The 18,846-nt window shown below is 44.9% G+C and overlaps 1 protein-coding gene across 1 annotated transcript in view; it reads right to left on the bottom strand.

Moving 5' to 3' along the window:
* FRAS1 (Fraser extracellular matrix complex subunit 1) overlaps positions 1 to 11,874 on the bottom strand; it is a 146,072-nt gene extending 134,198 nt beyond the window's left edge. The window contains exons 1-2 of the mRNA XM_032186222.1: positions 11,817 to 11,874; positions 8,561 to 8,592 (exon numbers count right to left, since the gene is read on the bottom strand). Coding sequence (XP_032042113.1) covers positions 8,561 to 8,592; positions 11,817 to 11,874 — 90 coding nt within the window. The remainder of the gene's footprint in view (positions 1 to 8,560; positions 8,593 to 11,816) is intronic.
* Between the last annotated feature and the right edge of the window lie 6,972 nt (positions 11,875 to 18,846).

Genomic DNA, 18,846 nt, shown 5'->3' with positions numbered 1-18,846 from the left:
GGAAGAGGAAATGGAGAAAACCAATGTGGAAGATAAAAAATTCAACACAGGACCACTGTCCAGACACAGCAGTCTGATTCTGCTTTAAGACTGATTAAGACACTAACAACTTATTTCCAACCACGGAGCAGACTTCACCAGTTCCTCGGAATTTCTTTGCCAAGGATGTTTTGAGTTTGAAGCACAAGGTCTCAAACCCAGCCTGAGCTGGCAAATGTGCAAGCGCAGCCTGGCATCGGCACAGTGCAAAGCTGCCCGTCGCAGGAGCAATTTGACACGTGGTGTGTAGGAGCAGACACAACTCCCTAAATTCCCCTATCAGCAGCCTTCCTCCACAGCTGTTTCTCTCAGCTGTCTCCCTGAAAGGACTAAGATATAGGATAAACATCTCCACGCTGTGCCAGGGCAAGTAGCTCTGATCTGACCCCCAAACTACAGAGAGCCAAATCTTGTTTTTCAGTACTGAACACCGATTTTTGCTCCCTACATGACTCGAGCGACCCAGGTGCAAACCTTGGCCTTAAATGATACGCGCAGCATTTTGGGATTCAGTCAAAAAGATCACATCCCAACTACTTTTTACGTATTTGCTGTTACGTGGTGAAATACAGACACATCTAAACTGGGCTGGTCCATTTGTCTGACTCACTCTTGTGCCAGCAGACAGATATCCTACTGCACAGCCACAGAAACCTGTTTATACAGGAGAAATTCACTTTATACTAAGTTTCTTTTTCATTTATAAACAGTTCATTTTCAGTACATAAGGAGAAAGTTTCTTGCTGATTTATATTAGTGGCTCCAACATTTCTACATTCTAAACTAAAACCAGGATTTTCCTATACCCTTGCAAGAGAAAGGTGCTCGACATCCACTCACCTTTCATCAGCTGTCTCACAGATTTCATCCAGCAGTTCTTTGGGGATCACCAAAAACGTACAGCACATTTTTGTTAGTTGGTGGCACTCGGATCAAGTGCCAATTATTTTTCAAACTCCTAAAAAAATCCTAGCCCAAAAGAAAGTATGATGTTCAGTGTCATTTAATAGAAAACTTTGGCGGTTGAGATACAAACCTCTGATAACCAGAGTATTAAATAGAAATTAAAAGCACTACTGAATCCATGGCTGCTAGGGAAGAAGCACTCAGAGCTTTGAAAAATTGTGGTGGTGTTTCCAGCACTTTTTCCAGATTCTGGATCTGACAAGTCCCTCCGGCAGAAAACCACCATTAGAAGGAAGCAGCCCAAGTTCCCAGATCACGACAGCATTCAACGAGATTTGCCCCCACGTATGGATACAGATATTTCCCTCCAATACAGGGCCTTTGTGTTTCTAACACAAAGTCTTCCGATTTTTTTGCCCCAGCCTCACGCCTTCATTTCACCTCTCCTAAAGCTGCTGGTGCACGCACACACTCGTAGTATCAACTCCGCCTCCGTAAAACCTTCCCTGGGAATAATCAAAACTATATTGACTTTCTAGTTAAGTTCAAAGACCCCAACAAGTCATCTGATGAACATCAGCCTTGCGTCCCAGGAGCACGATTACAGACTCTTCAGTAGTCCATAAAACTGACGAGATGACTGCCTCCAGCACTGCGCCCCGCTGGGCTGGTGTCTGCAGCTCGGTCACTGCGCCGAAGAGAGGGGAAATCAGTTTTTCAGTGAGTTGTCCTTTATGATTCAGGAGAGAAAGATGAATATCAAGTGCTGATTGTTTAAAGTCACATTGTGGCCTGTTTGCCCACCGAATGATACAACAAAATCCTTTCTGGAGAAGCTACAGCTCCTGACCTGAGCATCCTCTGGTGTCTTCTGCCTGTGCCACACCTACCCCTGCTAACCCCAGCGAGCAGAACCACCCTGCTCCCACACCTCAGCCGCACACCGACAGCAAGCTGCCACCTTTCTGTACCTACACTGCTGCGCACTGCCCACAGGCTTCCCCTTGTAATGCATTATGGCCTCGTTCCACTGGCAGAAACTGATCTCTAGCATTTCTTGTACCAATTAACTGGACATCACAGCCCCCATCCTCCAAGGAAAAAAAGCACAGGAATCCTGACTGAAGTTTTGACAGGGTTGAGGAGAGAGAAGGAATGAGGAAACACGACCTGAATCAGTGACCTAGCAAAGAAAAACAGATTCTTTTCGCACGGGGAACTTAGGAAGGAAAAGTAAATGACAAATTACAAGGAATTACTTCCTAACCAAGGCTCTTGCAGTGCATACAGAGAGCTGGAGGACACAATGCTTTGTAAAATGTATAAATGCTGGGTAATTGTTGAATTGGTGTACTAGTGAACAAATCCACGAGCAACCCAATGCCTCCTGCCAAGGCTTTGGCGTACAGCTCCTGTAACTGTGATATTAAATGTTAATCATCTACTTGGGGCAGCATTCGTGGACAAACAGCCGCTGTGCAGGAAGGGCACTGAGGTGGAAAACATGGAAGAGGGCAGCTCTGGTGAGGACCCCACTCTCCAAACCCAGCTGAGATCTCCTCCCACAACGTGGCACAGGGAGAGGAGCCCAGGTGGAGATGACAACAGGCAGCAGAGCCTCAGAGCTTCAAGGGAAAAAAAAGACAAGCTGCAGAGAGTCACCGAGCCCCAGGACAACTCCCATGCAGCTGGTATCAAGGCTCACAGCCTCCAGGTTGCCATTTATTCACGTTGTGAAAGGACCTCCAGGTACAACTGGGGGCAGTTGCTGGTTTCTCTGCTGTTAGAAACCCAACGCCCAGCACGTCCCCAGCAGAGGTGTTTTTAATTGAGGGGATAATGATGGGAGAGGGTTGAGGCTCCACCTGATTTCTTCACAGAAATAAAAAAGAAAAAGCAACTGGAAAAGGAACTGATGGGCCAGCTATGCTGCTTGTCTTTATGCATGATGTACAACCCAATATATTGAGAGAAAAGTGAAGTACGCCCAGTGTGAGGCTTTTCCTGTGTGGTGCTTAGTATTCAGAACGAGTTGAGTTTCAAGTGCCTACAAAAACAAACACAAAACATGATAATGCTGGAAGATAGCAGGGCTCAGCTATGCTGCTCGTGTTCGTTCCTTGTAAAATTGGTGTTTGCAGTCTTAGTCCCAAAAAAATGACTTTTACATGCCTTCTGAATGAGAACCACTACAATAGAAAAGAGTTATTACATAATACTAAGATACGAGCCTTGATCCACCAAGTAATAACTCTTTACTGATTAAAAGACAAGATTTCACTACATCCTCAGGAGAATAATCATCTTTCATAAAAGCTTCTTTTACCTCGTGCCATAAAAAAGGAGCCTGCCCCCCTCCCCCTGCCTTATGCTATTATTTTAAGGAACACAGAGAACACAGCCAGCATCTGTTTTATTCAACAACAAAAAAAAATCATGCAAATATTTGCCTTTTATTTTTGATCTTCAGTTGATCTCAGCTTTCTGGAAGTCATTTCCTATGTGCAAAGTGTCTCATCAATAAGCCTTAACGACGTACAAGTCATGTAAATCAAGAGGCTTATTTGCTATCACCTTGCACGCCCATTTGCAGCCATACAATGGGAGCACAAATTGGTATTAAGCACTACGCATAGGACATTGTGTCATGTGGTTGCACTAAGATGTGAGGCTGCACGATGGCATTGCAGGATCAGGCCCCTGCTACACCAAATTCACCCCCAAATTCCCCTGGCCTTTCCTTTACTACCTGGGAGAGTCGCCGTACCTCACTGTACCTGTACAGTAAACAAAACTCCTCATACATGGGATGTCAGTCAGCTCTCAGAGCTACATTTCCACCCTGCAACAGCAGGAAAAAGCTAGCTCAGTCTTGCAAGCCTCCACCACGTAGCTCATTACCTCCTGAACACCTTCCTCCTCCTTTGCAGAAGAGCAAAGCGAGCGCAGGCTGCTCAGAGGCACCCCCAGCAAAGTGGTCACGGGAACATTACACAGAAGGGAGATTCGTGCTGCGGTAAACTTGAGCTTACAGACACAAAATGTTATATGCCTGTTATAAAGAGGAGTTTATAGTTTGCTCCCTGGAGGAGCTGAGGGTGTAACCCCCAGGCTAAGTGGTAGCAATTAAATCACATTACTTATAGAAGACATTTTCACTATCCTGAAGGTAAGCAAAACCTTCACCTGAAATCATTCTGATCCCATTTTTTTTCAGTATTCTCTTTTATAACAAGATAACAAGAGATTGCTACTTCTTTGCCTCATTGTTACCCTAAGGTGTTATTTTCCCTATCCAGAAGTGCTCTGCACCTGCCAAGAATTAATTTTAATAGTCACTTAATTCATTTAAAATAGAAGCTATCCAGAGCAGGAACGTTTACTTCAAGTTTGAAGAGACATTACTTTTTATATTTCCCCATTCATTTTTGACTTAAAGCACAGATGGAAACAGAAGAATTAAATTTAGAATGCATACAATGAGACCCCATTTAGAGTTGAAACAATAGACTCACATAACCTTGAGATTTCTAAGTCTGTATTTTTTTTTTAAATGATAAAAGAATAGTGTTTATTAACAAAGCAGATGTTATATGCAATCGGTCGTGCCAAATTCCTTCAAATTGTTTTATTGTCACAAACTTCCAAACTTTTTGCAGTAACACCTTCATGAGCATTCCTTCCTTCAGCCACTAGCAGATGAGAAAACACCCAGCAACAAGCCCCTTCCCTCCTCCAAACTTGAAAGCAGCACTTTGTTTCTCTACTCTGACTACACTAGCCACTGAAATGAATTAAATAACCCAAACATAATCCAGTTTCAAAAAAAAAAAAAAAGCCAAAAAAAAAAAAAAAAAAAGCACACACTCTGGAACTGAGCAAGAAGTGACCTCCTGCACAATACATCTCCATACCTCCACTTTTCTTTTTTTGATTCCCTCAACTTTTGCTAGTGTCCTCGCCTGTTGGTCCAGCTCCTTGAACACGTTTCCAGAAAGTTACAACTAAAGCATACATTGAGCCCATGGTTTGATTTGAAATGCAGCTGATGGAAGTTGTATTTATACAACAGATTTTTTCTTTTTGTGACCTCTTCCATGACTGATTGCAGAGCAGAATTAGGAAGACGAAAAGCGTAGTTATCAGAAGAGCTACAACATGGGGTTTTTAGCTTTGTGATATGGTTTAGTGGAGGACTTGTTAGTGTTAAGTCAGAGGTTGGACTGGGTGATCTTGGCGGTCTCTTCCAACCTAGATGATTATGATTTTCTCTTTTCCGGAAGGGCCTGTTGTTCTTCTGACTGCTAAACCTAGGTCTCTTCTCTGCAGACATTCAAGTCAATTAAGCACTGGATTCTTTTTTCAGACAGTTCCAAAAGGAAAAAGGGAAGATAAATTTTTGGTAGAAGCACAAGTACAGTACATGTGAGGGTAAGGGTAGGGCTTTGTATTCCATCTAGCTTCATCCAAACTCCAAGATTAGAAACCTATTCTATTTCAAGAAGAGTTACTTAGCTTCACTGCTGCTTTGTAACATTATAAAGCCATTGTATGCGTCTCCAGAAATTTCCAAACGAGCCTGTCACTGCCCAGATTCATTCCTGCATCTGTTACCACAAGTGTTGGAACAGACCACACCTGTGTTTTAACACAACCAAAAGAGAGTTTAGTGGAGATCGCTCAGCTGGACTTGTCCTTCCCTCTTGCAAAGTCTATCAGACAGATAGTGTCATTTACCGAACCACACTTTCCATTTAATCCAGCTCCCACCTTAACTCACAGCCCCATTCTTCTCCCATCCTCCCAGGGCTGAGAACTGCTCTTGGTACAAGGCAGCTGGAAGAAAGATGCAGACACAGACTTTGCCAATACCTCCCCCGACCATTTACCTTCACTGGGGCGTGAAAGTCTCCCCACCCCACCTACGCTACCCTCCAGCTAAGAAAAGCAAGGAACGTGCATTTCTTCTTTGCTAAATAAAAGCAGCAGCAGCCCTGGCTGTATGGACCTGAAAACTCCCTCAAAGGTGAAGGAAGAGGGAATAACACAAGCCTCCCCAGCACAGCTGGAAACGAAACAGATGTTTTCCCTCAGAGGAGCTGCATGAACAGAAGCTGACCCTTGATACACAATCAGCTAAGTCAGCCAAGCAAGATGCAGAACACTCTCCCCTGTGTCAACGATTCACGCAGCTCTGCAGCACTTGCATTCGCTGTTCTTGAGTGCCTGATTTATGCCCAGAGGATTTTTCAAGGGACTGAAGAGTTGGGGTTTGCAGCAGAAGCAAGGCAGCCAAGTGCCATAAAGCAAGACTCGCAGCAGCTAGCGTTCCTACAACACCCTAAGAACAGCTCACCTACAACTACTTGCACCCAACACACCAAGAAAAGCACCTGAATAGCACGAGACTGAAAAGAAAAAAAAAGCATGTCTAACCATAATTTTGGATGTAAGGAAATTTCTACAGACATATTTGCAGGGAGGGGATGAACAGCTCTTTTAGAGCCAGGGACACATTGCAACGACAGCCGTCAGGAGAGGCTGCAGAGTTTGGCCCGATGCCTTCTTGTCATTCAGAAAAGCTGCCTTCCCCAGGAGTAAATGGTTTGTACGCATAGGTACCCAGAAGGCACATTCCTCCTCTGCAACAGATTCTGTCGAGATAAGATCCCTGTCTGCAGGTCTGCCCTGCCACTGGGGTTTCTCCACACAACATGTTTTTATATGCAGCTCCCCACAGTCATACACAAACGCTAAAACCACAAAGTTATCCCCCAGCCTGCTCCTCCGCTCCCCTCAGGGCACGCAGCAGCATCACCAGCGAGGAACCCCACAGCCACATTCTGCTGTCAGCCCCACCTGTGCTCTCACAAGTCGGCCCTCACCAGTGTAAGATTTGCTTTAACCCCTGATGCAGACAGCTCAGCTCCCCTCCAGCTGGGACACGGCCTGCCCTTGCTTTCCTCTGGCTTTCCAGTGCACAGGTGAAGGCACAGAGAGCTCCTCGGGTACAAAGTCACTCGGGTCTACTCCTGCCACCCACATGCAGCTTGGCCACATGAGGCAAATCCCTCGCACGCTGCTCTGGCAGTGCTGCTCCTTCTAGAGGATAGGAGCTTGTTCTAAGAATGATAAGCTTGGGTCGTTCCAGTTTTACTCTATTATAAATGTCAGAGCCAAAATACTAATGCAGGTACTGAGCTGAGTTTTACTGCAGAGCAATTCTCTTGTGCAGCTAATGAAAACTTGTAATGGTTTCCTAATAAAAAATACTAACTTATTAAACAGAGATAAAGATGAAGTCAAGGATACGGGGAGCAAGTTCTTTAAATGGGACAGGTAATGTGAAATATCCCCACACGCAAAATTTATGTCAAGATATTGCCAAGACCTGCGCTAGCATTTCAGACACAGCTGCAGGCGAAGCGGAGAAACAACAGCAAGGAAACACAGGAAGCAAAAACAAATTGCAACTGGCATCAGTGAAAAGTGGTAACAGATTAAAACCCCTCATTTACCAACCTTTCAGCTCACTGAGCTGCAATGCTCGGAAGAGCGCAATCTGCCATACAACTCCTTCAAGATGGAGCCCAGGCAAACTTCCCAATGGCTCCTAAAACACCGACTCTCCGCAGTGCATTACGGAGAGAAGCAAACCCGTTCAGCCTCACGCAGCTTCTCCCCAAGCCACCCACCGGCAACATTCACCTCCAGGAATCTGCACTACGTTTCCCTCTTGGGGCAAAAAAACTTCCAAGAGCGAGGGTCCAGGTCAGAAGGCCAAAAGCTACAGGGGGGCCATGCTTCTCCCGCACACCACAAGCTTGGCTAAATTGCTGGAAGAGCAATGAACATCCAGGTTTTCCCTGGCTGCTGCGTGCTGCTTGCCAGACCACAGCAACAGATCCCCGAGCAAGTTGGCTGTGGGGTCAGAGGCAGGTACAGGAGCACTCCAGGACAGCAAGCTGCTCGGCCTTTCCCTCTCAGCTCAAAGCACCTAAGCAGTTCTACCAAGTGTTACAGAACAGAGCAGTTTGTACAAGAATCACTTTTGACTATTTATGAAGTTATTTGTGGAATACGTACACGTAAAGAGGAAGACACTAAAACAAAATACTTTGGATCAAGAAAGAAGCATCAAGGCACCCAGTACTTACCATAATCAATTGAGAAAATGTGTTCACTTTCTGCCACTAATACCTTATAAATTTAGGGGGAAAAAAAACAACACAGAACGTACCTAGCATCACTGAGACATTTTACAAAAGACTATTTTGTCCTGCCCAGGACTGCACATTTATGATTTCTATCTTCCAAGCTGTAAAATCTCACACATCTTTCACACGCTGGACAAATAAGGAGTCCCAATTAGAAGCAGGAAAAGCTGTACTGAGATGGAGAGTGGTTGGGTTCACAAAGGCCCAGGGAGAGTTGCTGACCTCCCTGAGGGCAATATTTATTTTGCTGCTGTTTTCCCCGCGGGCTGAAGGCTGCTCTGCGACCTGCTGGAAGATCAGCCATCTCCAGCAGAGGTGACAAAATCAGCAGTGAAAGTAAAGTCCAACAGCACCTCCTCAAACATTTTCCCCAACATAATACACTGAAGCTTACCTACCTCAAAAACCAAGCCTTGGTAGACACAGGCACCTGTGGGACAAAAAAAAAGGATGAATTAGAAGCAAAATAAAATAAAATAAAATAAAATAAATATATATATATATACACACACAAACACACACACAATCACCAGTCACCTGCCTTATTTTATTTTGAACAGGCCAACCCATTCCCAGAAGCACCTTATACCCCCCTTATGCCCCCTCAGATGGGTGACAGATTCCTGTATTTGGTGCCTCCCATGCAAGGGGCACATCTTCTCTCCCTCTGCTGCCACAGCTGTCTCCTCCAAGGAAGAAGGGCTCACAATATACACTTAAGATGAAGCTTACAACTCTATTTCTACTTTGATTCATGGCCTGAGCTCTCGCTGAAATACAGGCAAGCCACTGCTATTCAATGGCAAAATACAACCCTTAAAAATGCAAGGTTACACAGCACTCAAATTGCATGCTAAAGAGCAGGCTCTTCTCTGTGCTCCTATAAATCCTTTTACCATTTACAGGAGAAACAAATAAGCACAGGAATATACACATAAAAATGCGATCACTGTGAGAAGAGCAACCATGAATTCCTGCCCCTAACTCACTCCACAGGCAACATGTCACGTCTCACATCTCCCCCGCTGACGGGCTCGTCAGCCTTCAGGCTTCCCACCTGATGCTGCTGGGAGAGGGAAAGCTTCTCCAGGCAAGTGACAGAGAGATGCGCACCCATTCGAGCACACTTGATATATTCTGCTTCAATAAGTCAAATAAGAGGTTAGAAAATAAAGCCATGAATAAGCTCAGTGACACTTCTTCCATTGATTTTCTGGGAAACAGCCCTTCTCAAACAACAGCACGTATCTGTCTACTGTGACAAGAATGTGAAATCAAAAGCAACCCAAGAAGCCCAAAGATTAAAAGCAAAGAACGGGAGAAAAGCTGCCTCGAGGGACCACCCAGAGAACTAAGAATTTCCTTGTCAAAGAGTGGTTTTTCCCATAAAAAGCAGATTAGACAAATTTGTACAGAAAACCTTGGAGCCACACTGCTTGAGACTGAGAGCTCCTCCTTCGAGCTGGTCCTCAGCTCAGCTACAAGAAGCTGCAGAGGCACCAGCAGGAATCATTTTCCCCTGCCAAAAAGATGAGCCCTAAGAGCCCAGTTGTGTTTCTTTCATACACTGCAGGTACCTTTCTACTCATACTGGCGCTAAGAAGATGACACGTGCAGACTGAGCATGGGAGAGGACAACATGCCGAAACACCGAGTTTCACTCACATCCACACTGCATTTTCATGGTGGTGCCAAGGCACCCGAGTGCCACTAAGACTCAGGCTCTCAGCAATTACCTGATCATTAGTTTACTTGACTTCCATAGCAACCCAGGTTAAAGGAAAAAAAAAAAAAAAAAAAAAAAATATATTACTGTATCTAGACTTCATGATAGTGCATTTATTTTCATCAAATACCACTTATTCTCCTGCCCCTCACAACCCTTTCCTCCCCCCATACTCTTCTTTTGAGAGGAGAGAATAATTTCAAGGTTTCTCATTCTCCTGCTCCTCAAAATTCTGTACAAAACACTACAAGGTCACATATGGTTGGAAGGCACATGAAAAAATAATACTTAACACCAATTATTTAAAGCTGATACAGCTTGACCATTTTAATCCTGAAAAGGGCTCACTGCCCTTCCTTCTTTACTTAATGACTATAGCCCCTTAAAAGTACGGAAAAAATGACTTAACATCATAGAAGATGAATTATTGTGTCACAGCCTTCACTAAAGACTCGAAGCCCTTAAGAAAGGGGTGTGAGGGGGACACAAAAAAAAATCAGCACCATTTCCTACCTCTGCTTCAAAGGGCTGTAATTACATCTGGGGCCCTTTGTGCCAGGCACTGTAAATACCTCGCGAGAGAGCGGTCGTGTGCCAAGGAACTCATCGCCAGGCAGGCATCGGCGGGGATGGGAGAGGCCTCTGAGTCTCTCTCAGCGCTACAGCCTGCACCTTGTGCACACAGGCTCACCCCAGGAGCAGCTACAAAGCAAACAGAGCTTTGCAGCACCCTGGCTTTCCACACAGCTCCAGGTCACCGGAGCGATAGGGGGCTGTTTGCAAAGCTCACCTGGAAGGGCTCCCTCCAAAGAGCACGGCACCTTGCATGCGCTGAGCGAGCTGTGGAAGAACCCCCCTGGCTTTCATCTAGTTACTTGTGCTGGGCATACCCCATACAGGTGGTTGGTAGGGTGGCTGTCGGATTTTGTTCTTTTGGAAATGAATCCCTCTGCTCACCAGGTTAATATCCCCGTTCACACCCAGACACAGCCTCTAACTCCTGCTGTTCGTTAAGACGGCTAAAGCAAACGTGACACCTTACACTGGGAGCTGTACGTGGGGAGCCTGTCACTTCAGGAACCAACAGCCCACAGCCAAAGAGAAAGCCAGAAAACCACCTCAGAGCACAAGCGCAGCCCCGCTGCATTCCCAAAATCAAGCTATCGATAACCTTAGCCCCTGCACTGACGGCTGTAGTAAGATCATACAGAGCTTTAAGTCTCTCCAGAACACTTTTTTTTTTTTTTTTTTTTTTTTCCAATTCGAGTGACAGAAGCAGTCAGCGGTCAATGCCTTCGCCACACTCACAGCAACATCCCCACACACGTTAAGTTTACCTCAGAAATCTCTTAAATCGGTGCAAGGTGACGATTTAAGATCCTGCGCGTTTCCCAAAGCCCCCGTTATTGCTGTTTTAGCACACGGCACAAGCAGAAACCCCATGGGCAATGATCTCTGCCCTCCCCACCGCCACCAACAGCGGTGACACGCGGGATGGGACGGGGGCACGAGGCTCTGCTCAGCCCCTTTCGCACCCAGGCACTGGCAACCCACAATTTCTTAAAATAAAAAGGACCCTGGCTTCGGAAACCCCCACCCTCTTAGTGGATTTTCAGCTGTCCCAAGCCCCCTGCTCACCCTCCCTCGCCCCAGGTGCCGTGCCTGAGGTGAAGCCCCCAGCCGGGCACCCCCCGCCCCTCAGCCGCCCGCGGTCCCCCCCGCGCCCATTTTGGGAGCGGGCACAGCCGGCCCGAGCCGGGGGGCAGCCAAAATGGCGGGGGGCGCCAGACGGACCCCCGGCCGGGGAGGGAGGGAGGGAGGGAGAGGACGCGCCCCAAAACCTACAGGGACCGCCTGGGGGGGGCTTCTCCTCAGGGCACCGACCCTCCTCCTCCCCCCCTCGGGGCAGCTCCCGGGACGGGACTCACCTGAGGCGGCAGCAGCCAGCGCCGCGCTGAGGAGGCAGAGCGGCGCCCAGGCGCCCATGGCCCCGCGGCGGGCGCAGAGGAGCCCCGGCAGCCCTCGGCAGGTGCCGGGGCAGCTCCTCGGCCCCCGGCCCCCCGCCAAAGTTTCCCCGCAGACAAAGCGGCCCCGCTCCGCGCCGCCAAAAATGCGCCGCAAGCCGCCCTCCCTCCGCCCGGCCCGGCCCCCGGCCGCGCCTCGCTACCCCCGCCCCCGGCAGCCGCGGCTGAGGAGGCAGAGCTGAGCCTCTCCTCCTCCTCCTCCTCCTCTTCTTCCTCCTCCTCCTGCCTGCCCGCAGCTGAGCCCAGGGGCAGGGGGAGCTTTGGGGGCTGCTTGGGCGGCTCAGAAGGCGGCCCCGGGTGCAGGAGGCTTCCCCTTCATGTTGTTCGCGGCTCGCTTTTGCAGGGTCAAAGCCCAAGGGGCAGGGTGGCTGCTGAAGGGAGCGAGCCCTGACAGAGGTCCACGCTCAAAACATCTTCCCACCACCGAGTCCAGAGCTCAATACGCTTTGCTCCCCACCCGTTATATAATTTCCTCTAAAAAGGAGTAATTAACATCAGTGATTACAAACCAAGCACTCAGAACTTCACAGAACCCACCAAGCGCACCATACGCCTCGAGTTCAACTCTTCCCTATAGATTTTCTTCTTTTAGGCACTTTCCCAACCTCCTGCCCACTCATTACAAACTCACTACTTCGCATCTCCAGTGCCACACGCGATAGAAGAGACTGGTGCTAATTTCTCTACATGCTTTTGCAATATGAACATTGCTTTCTGCAATAAGTCATGGGATAAAACCTTGTGGCTGGTTTTCTTTCAACCATGGTCATTCAATAACTAAGCAAAAAAAATTAAAAAAGGTATGAAATATAAAATTGATCCTAGTTTTGTTAGGGTATTAGCATACTCCTCTTCAGTTCGTGTCAATGGACACGCTTCATGGCAATATCCTAATTAGCAGGTAGCAGATCCATCATTTGCACAACGCTGCACTGACAAAGTCTTTTCCTCTCGCCTGCTTTAAACAAAGCTTGTTTGATTAAATGCAAGTATGCCAGCAAATTTAATAGCAATTCCTCATAGTAATTCAATCTGTTCAATTTTGATCACTTTCTAATGAACACTACTCTCCTGAACTCAGAGTTGGAGGTCATTTTTTTTTCAGGACTGGATGCCATTAATTTCTGTAACAACTCTAGCAACAAATGGGAGAAATAAGATGTACAGCATGGCACCGATCCAAGTTTCAAACTGCAATTTGCATGATGAGTTTGTCACTGCTTTACCAAGTTATTACTCATTAGCTATTAGCAGGAGCTACTTTTTAAAAAAAAAAAAAAACAGGAGCAGAGAGACATCGTAAGCACTGGTACACACACAAAAACACTAACCAAACAGATATTTCATGTTAATTTAGAATAGTGTAGAAATTATTATGGGAATAAACACATGCGCCTTAATTCCCTCTTAGTTACTCAAATGAAAAATCAGGACAGCTCGACTGAACTCAAAGGAGCACTAGCTAAGCAAAGCAGGTGGAAGTCGTAAGAAGAGCCAGGCATTCAGCATTCATTAACTTGATAGATGTGCAAAGCCCTAGAGATGCCTGCCATGTGGAGGCACTTTTATACCAGGTGCATGTTCAACAAAACAACCAAGTGGAACACTTCTGGTTGCTCGCTGACCTTCTTTTTCTGTTAACCAGTGATATAAGCTAGGCAACCAAAGACAATGCTGCCAATGTTTGCTCTCCCTATAACCATCTTCCCAAAATGCACAGCTTGTTTCAATTTACTGCTGCGGAGCAATCTAGCTGTTAACTTTGGATCATCCAAAGCCATGCAGAAACACAGCCTTTGACATACAAGCATTTCAGTCAGTGCAGGAGAAAAGCACCAAGATGCAGTAGACTCTAGAAATATGTCATTTTTGACTGGTACCACCCCACCTACCAGTTGAAAACAACACTTCATCACCTGCTCATGCCCTTGATGAGATTTTGATTCATACCAGTCCATTAACGTGAGCAAAATGGGCCCATCCTTACTACATAATATAGAAAGAAATGGACAGAAAATAAGTGATTACTGAGGAATGGCAAAAGTATTTGAGAGATCAGTCTTGCTAGTCTTCTGATTTCACAACTATTTTTTCACTGCTGTGCTCAACTACATGCAAGACTTCTGTTGTGTCCAGGGGGAAGATGGAGGGTATGCATACAGAGGAAACAGAGAACAAGTTACTTACCTGCAGATTCTTCGATTATTGCATGTTGCCATATGTCTTCCTCAATCATCCTCTGTCTTTTTACAGTTTGTTGCCCTTTTTCAGCTGCAGCCTCCCCTTCTCTATTTCTCCTACCTTCCTTTTTGCTGTTCTCAGTTTGATTCTCTTTCCCTCTTCCTTCTCTCCCCATCTCCAGTGCTGACCTGCTCATTGTTCCCATGCCACTATCTTGCTTTTGTTATTTCTCCAGCTTCCTTCCAACAGATCCTACAGGACAGCTCACAGTTGCTGACATCTGTGAAGTGACAAGTTTTTGCTCCTTTGGTAAAAAGGCTGTGGCTGTTCTCCATGCCCAAACTGTCACAGAAAAGAAATCAGGTGTAGGAAGGTCACATCTGCCACGCTCCCTTGCACGCCATGTGTTACTAGTCATATCTGCCCATTCAACGGGGTCTCTCTGCTATCAGTGGTGTCATCCCCTCTCTAAAACTCTCTCTTCCAGCTCTAACAAATTCCCACAATCTCCAGCCCTCCTCCTGTGAAGCATTTCGCTCTCTGCTATATCCTGGGTCTTCCTACTATATTAGAATCCTAAATCCTTAAAAAAAAAAAAAAAAAGGAAATTCAGAATTCAAAGCCAACCAAGGCAGCTCTTTAAGGTATGTGAGACCAGTCAGCAGGCAAGAGAAGCCAAAGATGCAAGCTGAGCAACAGAAGAAACGTGGTCCTTCGGGGAGTCCTTTTCTACACAACACTACTTCACACCCTCTTACAAGCTCTGGTACAACACAGAGGAACAGCAAAGATTTAAGGCAATTCCTTCTCATCTCACCAATGTATCCAGACTGAAGGAATGCACTTTTCCAGCCAGTATCCATACCTTTCCAGCCACACCAGATCCAAATAACTGGATTTTCTACCACGTTATTTCACAATTCAGCTGTCAAGGCAGATAAGAGTTACAGGTTTTAACTCACTCAAGATAACCATGAAAGCAACTTACTTTAATATTAACACCATTCCAAAGAAGCTGTTAAAGTCAGTCACAGAACTCAAGATGCATAATTGACATGATTTCAAAAATTTAACCATTTCAGAAGAGAATATTCTTCATTAATATCCTGGAAAAGACAACATATTTAAAAGAAAATGTACCAAATCTTGCACCAAGGCCTCAAACTGAAAGTTTTGTAAAGCCTTCTCCTTGACATCTTGTTTTTCAAGCCCTAATTCAATATAAAACCAGCATTTTTGAGTCTGTTTATGAGTTAACAGCAAACTAAATTACGGAATGAACTTCAGACTATCTAGAGAAATATGAGATTGCACTAAGACTGGAAGTATGCATCTTGCAAAGCAATAACTCAACTGTCAACCGCAGCCACATCTCAGAAATGGCAGGACAGAAAGTCACTGAGGTTGAAGGATTTTTATTTTTTTTAAAGCATACTATAGCAAATCTCTAGGCTGAGGTCAATTCCCTGTGTGTTTGTGTTTGGGCACTGTTTCTCAATTTGGCATGCAAGTCACTGGCTCAAGTGATTCGGATCAGTCATAACTTATGTCCACGGAAAGCTGGGCATGTGCTGGCACATACACACAGAATAGCTTAAGAAACACGTTTCTGAAAAGGATCCATCTCAATCCAGCACTGTTGGCTGAGGTCTCTTTTCAGGGTTTTTTAAATTGCTTGGAATTTAGCCCGCGTTGTCCAGACTAAGAAATCTACAGGCAAGGCCTTCCAACATTTGTGACCTCCATCTAGGAGCTCGTTAAATTGAATCAGACTCAGATGCAGTCTGAATCAAGTCTTCTAACAAGCCAGGTGCTTTCAGGAACAACTCAAGCAGACAATCATGAAGTGGATTTTTTTGTGAATTCCCCAATAACAGAAACCCTGGCACCAGTTCTTACAGTTAAAACTTCTCCCAAATGTTACCTGATATAACTACACATTCCTTCCTGTAAGGGTGCTAAATCTTACTGTCTCAGCAACTGCCTCAGTCTCATAAAAAGTTCCACAGAAATAAACATGCTATATATAAACATATTTGTATATTAATTATATTTAACCACATTGATTTTGTAACTTCTAGTCAAAACTAGTCAATGCTCTTGTGTGGAAAAAAATTAAAAGGCCAAAATCTACCCTCTGCACACCTTTTCCTTTCTCCTGCTGCTAAGACTTCCAGCCTGCCCTCTGAGCACAGTTTTGCCATACCTGATTTTTTTTTTTTTTTTTTTGGCATCTTGGTCTATTTTTGCTCTGTCTTCTCTGAAGATACATTGACCTGATGAAGTCAGAGGTTGGTGTAATGAAGTGACCTTCTTCAACGAAGAACAGTCTCACTACTGCACTTGCACAGATCAGAGCTTTTTAACATCTCCAGAAAAAAAAAAAAAAGCAGCTGGCTTTCTCTGTATAGAAAATTGAAGAGATTTTTTTTTTTTTTTTTTTTTTTAACAGGTACAAACAACCCACAAACAATTAAATTACCTTGTACCTCCTTCCCTTCCCTGGAGTGAAACAACGCACACTGGATGCAACTCTCCTAACAAATATTAAATAGCAGACAATTCAGCTCTGATAACAGTGCTTTGCTGAATTCCAGGCAAACCCTGTCAAAACGGAATGAACATCTCAAGAAGTAGATATTTTTCTTGGCATAGAACAATAATGTGCCAGAGGCTGCATCTGTGCCCTAAGTAATTCACAGTTCTCATATGGAAAATAAACAAAAGTGGTATTATGTGGCATAAGCTTTTGGGGAGAGGACTTAAACTCATTCCCTAACATGTCAAGACACTGTCGTTGACTAGAAGCTTTGCCTGACTTTAATGTGTTCAGGGTTGTTTACTGATGGTATTTTTTTTTACCCAGAAGGATGAAGGATTTACTACTTTAACAAAAAAAAAAAAAAAAAAAAATCTAACCTAAGCTTGAGATAAAGCACTGAAAGTGTTTTATCTGACCAAAGAGAAAACAACTTCCTTTCGTAATATTCTGATGCTGTGATAAAGCTAGGAGATGGAGCTTGCTGTCATGCAGCACGAAGCCTGATACACCCTCGCCATCTTTGACTCCTCTGTCTTGCATTTCAAGTCCCTCTCTTCTCAAAGGTCAGTAAAATTGTTTAGTTGTCATTTTGCTTTTAATAAATATGTATATTTAGAGAGGACGGATGTAATTTTAACATGATGACTAAGTCTGTAGCCCACTACCCTAGGATACAACACCTATCCTTGGTTTTAGTTCTAAGATTACCAACTTCTTCTAGGTAGCACCTTTTCCCTTCAAAGACCTTTGGGAAATGATAGCTTGAAGGCCACTGTGACATGCTTTAAGAAGAATCCATGATCCTGACAGCTGTATGTTTAGTGCACATTTCCCCTCTTCACAGAATATGCGAGACCACAAGTCACTACTGGAATAAAGAAAAATCCAGTCTTTTCCCAGTGTCCCTACATGGACAAGGAGTAAGAGGCTACCTCTGTGCACTATGCATAGCATAAAAGGTTTTATTAGTGAATATTTTAAAAATACATTGAGATTAGTTTATTAAAAGATAAAGTACGCATCTCAACTGCTATTGATGCTGGATTTTTGAAGGGATTTACAAATATACTTTTAAAATGTCTTTAAATAATGAAGAACTTGGGCTTTCATCACCTCCTCATCTACACACAGCCCTGTTACTGAAAGCAGAAAAAAGCATTTCCCAAACTGCGCACCCAGCAGAGTTTCCTCCCTTCTCTTTATAGAGTGACTGCATTTCAGTTTTGGACAGCCAATGCAAATATGCACATATACTGGCTACACACAGCACGTGCACACCCAGACCTTAGTTTTGGGGAAGCGTATGATTGACCACGCTCACGCAGTACAGCTTTCCAGCAGAGCTGCAGTCAGCCCAGCAGCACCCAGCTGGCAAAGCAGAGAGGTCACCAGGCAGCACCCTGGAAATCAATCCAGCAGGCTCTTTCCACAAACCTCAGTGTTAAACATGTTTCTACGGCCCAGCACATGTGCGTACTTACTGCCAACCAGGATTCTGTTTTTATCTCACTGTTCCAGTCCCCCAAATCCACTCCCGTCCCCAACAAACCCTGAAAGATGGGAACAAGTACGCTTGGGAAAGCCCTGTGAAAGGAAGTGTGTTTGCAATGGTTCAGATCCCCTGAAATATTTTTCTTTTCTTCCCCACAGGGCACCTTTGGTGTAAAGTCACAACCCACCTTGTTAACATGCCATCTTTTCTTCAGGCTTTGAGTAGTAGTTAGCCTGCATACAGGTCATTTACAATTTTGTTTTGTCACAACCAGATTTCACTAATGCTGAGAAACGAGGCTTAACTGCCTTCCTACAAGGAGTGTCTTAAAGAAAAGAAACTGAAGTACCATTTGCCTTGCTGCTCTCATTTCCACTCCAGTCAGTTTCCTCCTAGTGACCGGCTCAGAGGCCTTGCAGCTAGCACTGTAATCACAGGACTCCTCCTGCTGGAAAGATGAAGCTTTCAGGAGAGAAGAAAGTATTTGTTAATTGCTATCCTTTTCACTTAAATAAAAAAAAAAAAAAAAAAAGTAAAATTAGGCTTCAGTGGGGTTTTGTTTGTTTTCAACTAAGTTTTCTTTAAGCTGAAGGAAAAGTCACCCAAATGTTTCTCCACTTCAACAAAACCCACAAAGACCACTACACCTCCAGCTGCAAAGAAATGCAATCATCACGGGTTTGTGATATAGAGGTATAAAGATCCCCTAGCACAACGTA

The sequence above is a fragment of the Aythya fuligula genome, chromosome 4, assembly GCF_009819795.1.
Source record: "Aythya fuligula isolate bAytFul2 chromosome 4, bAytFul2.pri, whole genome shotgun sequence".
Taxonomy (NCBI): domain Eukaryota; kingdom Metazoa; phylum Chordata; class Aves; order Anseriformes; family Anatidae; genus Aythya; species Aythya fuligula.
This window is presented reverse-complemented; position numbering and strand designations above follow the sequence as displayed.